Source organism: Protobothrops mucrosquamatus, unplaced genomic scaffold, assembly GCF_001527695.2.
Source record: "Protobothrops mucrosquamatus isolate PMUCROS unplaced genomic scaffold, P.Mucros_1.0 scaffold4723, whole genome shotgun sequence".
Taxonomy (NCBI): Eukaryota; Metazoa; Chordata; class Lepidosauria; order Squamata; family Viperidae; genus Protobothrops; species Protobothrops mucrosquamatus.
The window spans coordinates 53634-61181 of record NW_015390615.1 but is presented as its reverse complement, the minus strand read 5'-3'; the positions used below and the strand labels follow the sequence as shown (position 1 = coordinate 61181).

At 50.6% G+C, this 7548-nt stretch overlaps 1 protein-coding gene across 1 annotated transcript; it reads left to right on the top strand.

The window, feature by feature from the left end:
• Nucleotides 1–1759: 1759 nt before the first annotated feature.
• On the top strand, nucleotides 1760–6812 carry LOC107299244 (gastrula zinc finger protein XlCGF57.1-like; the record flags this gene model as incomplete). Its single annotated transcript, XM_015828607.1, has 4 exons — nucleotides 1760–1920; nucleotides 2455–2516; nucleotides 4549–4650; nucleotides 5518–6812. Coding segments are annotated over 4 exons (1620 nt in total), but the record flags the coding sequence as incomplete, so codon positions are not given.
• Between the last annotated feature and the right edge of the window lie 736 nt (nucleotides 6813–7548).

The following is a 7548-nucleotide window of genomic DNA, read 5'->3' as shown; positions in this document are numbered from 1 at the left end:
AAAATTAGCCGCGGGGGTGTGGCGGTCCGCAAGTCCGCGATCAGTCACTACCACGCAGGACCGGAAGTCTCCACGTTTCTATCCATTATATCTCTGTCGGTCTGTCTGCCTAACTATCTACCCATCTATATTTAACTATCTATCCACCCATTCATCTCTCTCTATTATTTCTCTCTCTCCATCCATCTTCAATAATTCATCATCTATGCCAGGGGTGTCAAACTCTCAATGTCACGTGACGTGTCCCGACGTATCACAACTTTTTTTTCCATTTCCAGCAATGGGGTGGATGCGATTTTGCCATGGCGCATCTGACCCGTGGGCCGGCAGTTTGACACCCCTGGTCTATGGTATAATATCTATCCATCTATCTTTATCCATCCATCCATCCATCATTCTCTGTCTCTCTATCCATTATATCTATCTATCTATCTATCTATCTATCTATCTATCTATCTATCTATCTATCTATCTATCTATCTATCTATCTATCTATCTATCTATCTATCTATCTATCTATCTATCTATCTTCAATAATGTATCATCTATCATCTATCCATCTATATTTATCCATCTATCCATCTATCAATCTCTCTATCCATTCTATCTATCTTCAATAATTTATCATCTATCATCTATCTATCCATCTATATTTATCCATCTATCCATCTATCAATCTCTCTATCCATTCTATCTATCTTCAGTAATTTATCATCTATCATCTATCTATCCATCTATATTTATCCATCTATCAATCTCTCTATCCATTCTATCCAATAATTTATCATCTATCATCTATCTATCCATCCATCTATCTATCTATCTATCTATCTATCTATCTATCTATCTATCTATCTATCTATCTATCTATCTATCTATCTATCTATCTATCTCTATCTATCTATCTATCTATCTATCTATCTATCTATCTATCCATCCATCAATTTCTCTATCCATTCTATCTATCTTCAATAATTTATCATCTATCCATCTATATTTATCCATCTATCCATCTATCAATCTCTCTATCCATTCTATCTATCTATCTTCAATAATTTATCATCTATCATCTATCCATCTATATTTATCTATCTATCCATCCATCAATTTCTCTCTATCCATTCTATCTATCTGTCTGTCTGTCTGTCTGTATGTATGTATGTATGTATGTATGTATGTGTATATATGTGTGTATATAGTTCCAGGTTGCTTCTCTCTTTGATTAGTTTCCACCCGTTGCTTCTTGTCCTGCCTTCAGGCGCTTTGGAGAATAGCTTGATTCCCTCTTCTTTGGGGCAAGCCCTGAGATATTGGAACATGGCTATCCTGTCCCCCCTTGTCCTTCTGTTCATAAAACTAGACATACCCAATTCCAGCAGCCGTTCCTTATATGCTTTAGCCTCCAGTCACCTGATCATCTTTGTTGCTCTTCTTGGCACTCTTTCTAGAGTCTCAACATCTCCACTTCGCTCTCGTGAGCGGAGTTTCGCGCACATGCTTGCCCGCCACTCGCGGGAGTGGCACTTCTTGCATGCTTGCCTATCGCTCACATGGTTTTAAACAGGCCGCAGCCGAGTATTGGGGATTAGGGATTGGGGACTCCTGCATTAGGACTCCGAGATTGCTCTTGCAGTTACTAGTACTGTACTGAGCCAGGTATTAGAGCTCATTGTTCTTGAGCATCAGGACATAAGTGGGATTCTTTGGGACCCTCAGAACCCTGGATCCAAACCCCAGAATCGTTTCCTTCCTGGCGCAGGTGACCTTCGAGGACGTGGCCATTTATTTCTCCCGGGAGGAATGGGAAGAATTAAGTGAAGGGCAACGGGAGCTGTACCAAGCTGTGATGATGGAGAATTACGAGGCAGTTCTTTCCTTGGGTAAGAACGACTTCATTGCTCAGGTGCTGGAGGGAAGAGGGTGAGTTGACTTCCCGCAATCCTCCTTGGCCCCAGATTTGTGTCTCCAACAGAGGTCAGCTGGACGCTTCTGGGGAACCTTCAAGCAGCAAGAGATGAAGGCCACGGACCTTCCCCTCGTTGGGTGCCTTTGATGGGGGAGCTTCCGTTGCATTATCAAAAGGCCGTGGCGACGATCTCCACAGCCGTGGCGACGATCTCCACGGCCTCCTCCGGTCTTTTGAGACCATCCCTGGTGCCTTTGCTGGAAGAGAGCGGACGCTAGAGGTCTCCCCGGCTGGGGAACATTTGATTGACAGACCCTCGGTCTCTTGAGGATGGAGCGGCTTCGGTTAAATGCTTAGAAGAGCCCCCCCAGGACCTCGGGAGATCGAGTCTGTCTTCCAAATGCCGTGCCGGGTTTGGACGATGGGATTTCGTAGTCCGAGCCGCTCTGAAGGGCGTGCTAGAACCTTCGGAAGGGGCTCCCGAGGTCCTCGAATCTTAATGTCCTGCTCAAAGCAGCAGGAAAGCAGATAAAAATAACCCCCCAAAGATGGCGGTCCAGCCTGTGCTTGAATACCTCCCGGGACCAGGAGCTCATCACCTTTGGGATAGGTAAGGAAGCTTTTCCTCTAACGTTCATTCAGACCCTACCTACCTGTCTATTTAGTCCACGAATAGGATATTTGTAGCCCAGGTCCTTGATGCTGTCTGAGTTTGGGGGTTTCTTTGCAGACATTTCACGATCCAACTAGAGAACACCATCAGGGCTAGAAGGGAGAGGGATTCGTAGGAAGGAGAAGGGGGAGGGGGAGGGGGAGGAGGAGGAGGAGGAGAAGAAGAAGAAAGAAGAAGAAGAAGAAGAAGAAGAAGAAGAAGAAGAAGAAAGAAAGAAAGAAAGAAAGAAAGAAAGAAAGAAAGAAAGAAAGAAAGAAAGTAAGTGTGGGGTCCTTGGTGCTCTCTGAGCTTGGTGGTTTTCTCGCAGACGTTTCGTGACCCATCGAGGTAACCACATCAGTGCAAGAAAGGAGTAAGGTTATAGAACTGATCCCACTCCCTTCTAGCACTGACGACGTCACCTCGTTGGGTAGTGAAATGTCTGCAAGAAAGCAACCAACTCAGAGGACACCAAAGACCCTACTGTCCTTCCTCCTCCACCACCACCTCCTCCTTCTCCTCCTCCTCCTGCCCCCCTCTTTCCTCTCCTCTCCTCTCCTCTTCTCCACAAACCTCACTCTCTTCTAGCACTGATGCTGTTACCTAGTTTGGTAACATCTGCAAGAAAGCAACCAAGCTCAGAGAGCACCAAAGACACCACAGTCGTCGTCGTCGTCCTCCTCCTCCTCCTCCTCCACTCCCTTCTAGCACTGATGATATTATCTAGTTTGGTAATGAAACGTTTGCAAGGAAACCATCCAGCTCAGGCAGCACCAAGGATCCCTCCGGTGAGGTCCATTATTCTGCACGTCTAGGACAACATGGAAGAGGTCCTCACCTTCTTCTAGGTGAGGTCGTTGGAGGTTCTAGAACAGGGCCTTCTCAGTCTTCTCTGCTCGGCCTCCATAAGCCCATCTCGTCCCGTATCTTTCCATGGGACTCGGTTCTGATCCCTTTCTCTGAACCCAGGTCCAGTTTCTCTGGATCCTTCTGGTAGAACCTAGAACCTAGTGGGGCCGTCCAAGAAGAGATCCTTTCTTGAGATTTGGAAAGTCCATTACAGGTAGTCCTCGACTTAACGACCGTCATTTGAGCCCCCAAATTTACATCGCTGCCCGAGAAATTTGTTCCGCACGTTATGTCCCATTTTACGACCTTTCCTGGCCCGGTTGTTAAGGGAGTCACTGCCGTTTTTAAATGAGCCAGATGATTGTTAAGTGAATCCGGCTTCCCCCCTCCCTTGACTCTGCTTGTCGAAAGGTCGCAAAAAGGGTATCAGGTGACTCCCAACACACTGGCGACCGTCGTAAACACGTCCGTGGCCAAGCATCCAACTGTTGATCATGTGACCCTGGGGATGCTGCAATGCTCATAAGGGTGAAAAACAGACATACGTCCCTTCTTCCAGGGCCGTTGTAACTTTAAACCGTCGCTGAAGGAGCTGTTGTAAGTCGAGATCTATATAACGACTCCTGCTTGAGCGGGGGGCTGGACTAGATGACCTCCGAGGCCCTTTACGACTCTGTTATTCTGTACGGGTAATTCTCAACTTACAACAACTCATTTACTGATCGGTCTCAAGTTATACTTAAAAAAAAAGTGACCTTGGAGTGTTTTTCACGCTTACGACCGTCGCACTAGTCCCGTGGTCACGCGATCAACATTCAAAGCTTTGGCAACCGACTCACGTTTGCGGTGGTCACTAAATGAACCGTGGTAAATTGAGGACTCCCCGTATTTAGGAAATCCGGAAGGGATCGACCAGGGACTTCAGATTTCCCCGTTCATCCAAGGAGAGAATTTACCGCTGGCCTTGGGGATCGGGGAAAAGTCCCAGTTCCCAACAGCCAGTTGCTTCCCCCAAATCTCCTAGTTTGCGTGCGGGGAGAGACTGGTCAGAACTGGGGAGGGCAGCCTCTGGGGTCTGGGGATGGAAAATAGAAATGGAATGAGTTGAGACCCCTTTGCTGTTTTTCTCTGTTTCCGACAGGCCTCCTGTCCGTCACGCCGCAGATTATCAACCAGATCGAACGCAAGGAGGCCGTTGTTACGGGAGAATTGTGGCAGCCGTGTGAATGGACAGATCCACAAGGTCAGTGGCCGGGTCAGAATTTCTTTACCGTTTGGTTGAGAGGTAGGAAAATGTGGGATAAGAAAAAAGGAAGAGCACACAGGGAGAATGTTCACTCACGATAATCCTCGCTTTACAATTTAGCGACCGTTCAAAGTTCCAACGGCACTGGAAAAAAGGGACTTAGGACTGTTTTACATGCTTATGACCACTGCGGTCTCTCCGTGCTCGTGTGAGGCAAATTCAGATGCCTGGCAACTGGCTCATATTTAGGACGGTCGCAGTGTCCCGGGGTGACGTGATCCTCCTTTCGCGACCGTCCGACGAGTAAAGTCAACAGGGACAGCCAGATTTATTTCATAGCCGTGCGACTAACTGAACCGGCAGGGAGTTACTTAGCGGCTGGGGAAACCGAGCTTTCGAGAATAATTGTGGTTGAGGGTTGGCAAGCTCAAAAGATCCCGATGTGTCGTTTTCGACACGCACGGCATTGCTTGGCCATGACTGATTCGAGCGATGCCTGGAATCTCGCACCAATTTCTCTGGAATCGCAGCAACTCGCAAGTCCATCTGCGGAGCAGGAGATTCCAGCGACAACATTTGGTTCCGGGGGATTTGGGGCAGGCGGTCAAGAAAAGTCAAGATGGCCACCGCAGGTGCCTGACGCACATCAAAAGGGGCTTAGCAGCGCAGGGGCCATCTTGACTTCTTCCCGCTGGATGCTGCTGTGATATCGACACCGCCATCTCTGAGCTGAGATTTGGAGTAGGTTGCTAGGTAACCATTTTGGGGTGGGTGGGTCGGTGAGTGAGTGAGAAAAAATGGGGTAGAAATCTAAGTATGATTCTCCATCTGGCCCACGGTGATGAGGTGTTCCCTTTCTTTTAGCAGAAGATGGTATCGCGATGGTGGACGTAGGTGAGGGCAGAGTGGAGACTGGGTCCCCTGTGATGCCCCCGGGGAAGAGGAAGAAAGGCCGCCCCCGGACCGCCAACCCGGTACCCAAACCCGAAAACAAAGGTCCTCCACGGGTGACGCTGAAGATGAACCCGCCAAAGTGCCCCGAATGCGGTAAAAGCTTCCTCAGCAATGTGGCCATGACCATCCACATCCGGACGCACACCGGAGAACGCCCGTTCAAGTGCCACCTCTGCCCCAAGGCCTTCCCCTCCCGGGGGGACCTCAAGCGGCACATCAAGATCCACCTGCGCAGGAAGCCGCCCCCGCCGGTCATGGCCCGCAGCAGCTCCTCGAAAAAGAGCTTGGCGGCCAAGATGCAGCTGCAGTGTCACCTGCGTTGCCCGCCCGATCCGAAGAAACCCTACAGCTGCGCGGAGTGCAGGAAGAGCTTCAACAAGAAGCAGAGCCTGCGCAAACACCAGGGGACGCACTCGACGGAGAGGCCTTTCGCCTGCCTGGAGTGCGGGAGCAGCTTCCGGCTCAAGCAGATCCTGGTGGCGCACATGGCCTCGCACATCAAGGAGCGCCCCTTCCCCTGCAAACAGTGCGGGAAGTGCTTCGCCCAGGAACGCAATGTGCGCAGCCACCAGAGGGTGCACACCGGCGAGAAACCCTTCCTGTGCATGGCGTGCGGGAAGCGCTTTGGCTACAAGCAGCATCTGGTCAAGCACCTACGCTTCCACACTGGCGAGCGGCCGTACCGATGCCCTGAGTGCGGGAAGACCTTCCGGGATAAGGCCACGCTGAACATCCACTACCGCATGCACACCGGCGAGCGGCCATACCGCTGCCCTTTCTGCAGCAAGACTTGTCGGCAGAAGCAGCATCTCAACAGTCACCTGAAGGTCCACCGCGGGGAGACCCTGCCCCTGGGGGACACCACCGGGCTCATCCTGCAAAGGGTGCGTGCCAAGGAGAAGCCATACGAGTGTCCGCAGTGCCAGAAGCGCTTCCGGAACAAGAAAATCATGTTGGTGCACCAGAAGATGCACAAAGACGAAGCACCGCGAAGTGCCCCACTGCAGAGCAAGAGGGGTCTACTTGTGGCAGATAGAAAGGCCCCCAGGGCAGGCCAAGGGGCAGGGAGGAAGAGGAAGGATGCGGGGCTCACTTCAGGGATGCCGTCCGCCCAGCCGGAGACGGCTCCCATCGCCTGCGCCGACTGCGGGAGGCGATTCACGCAGAGGAAGTACCTGACGCTGCATCAGAGGAGCCACAGGTGAGGAGACGCCGGTTTCCGTTGGAATCTCATCGTCCACGAAGACTCTCGGGATGGCGCACGGCACAAGAACCGTCACGGAGGAGGTGCTGGTTTGGGAGGCGCTGCCCACAAAAATGTCTAGACACAGCGCTGCGAGAAACATTGCTTTATTGTAGACAGTGGCGCTGTTTTGACCCCCCAGGACTAAAATACTCCAGCTTTTACTCCTGCCCTTTTGGGACAAGGGACAGCGGGCTGTTCTCCCAGTTTTAAGAGTCGACAGTCTCTCCCGCAGGTTTCAGATTCGTTTGAGCAACCAGCGGAGGACCATCAAAACAAGCCTGACACAGGCATTCATAGTTTCTAGAGCGCAGGTGTCAAACTCGCCACATCGCACGACGTGTCGCAACTTTTTTTGCATTGCCGGAGCTAGAGTGAGTGCGGCCTCGGCATGATGCAACCGGCCCATGGGCCGGAAGTTTGACACCCCCTTCTGAAGTGCGTAACGCTAAGCCCGAAAGACCCTTCGGTCTTCGCCCCCACTTGATCGAGGAGGGTTGTTCCTCTTCTAGCTCCGTGATTGTGAAAAAAACGTAGTGGCCGTCCCCATGGTATTCCTCCATAAATACAGGTTAGTCCTCGACTTACGACAGTTCATTCAGTGACCTGTTCAAAGTGACAACGGCACTGGAAAAATGGGAGTTACGCCCCATTTTCACACTTATGACCATTTGCAGCATCCCCAGGGTTGACGGGAT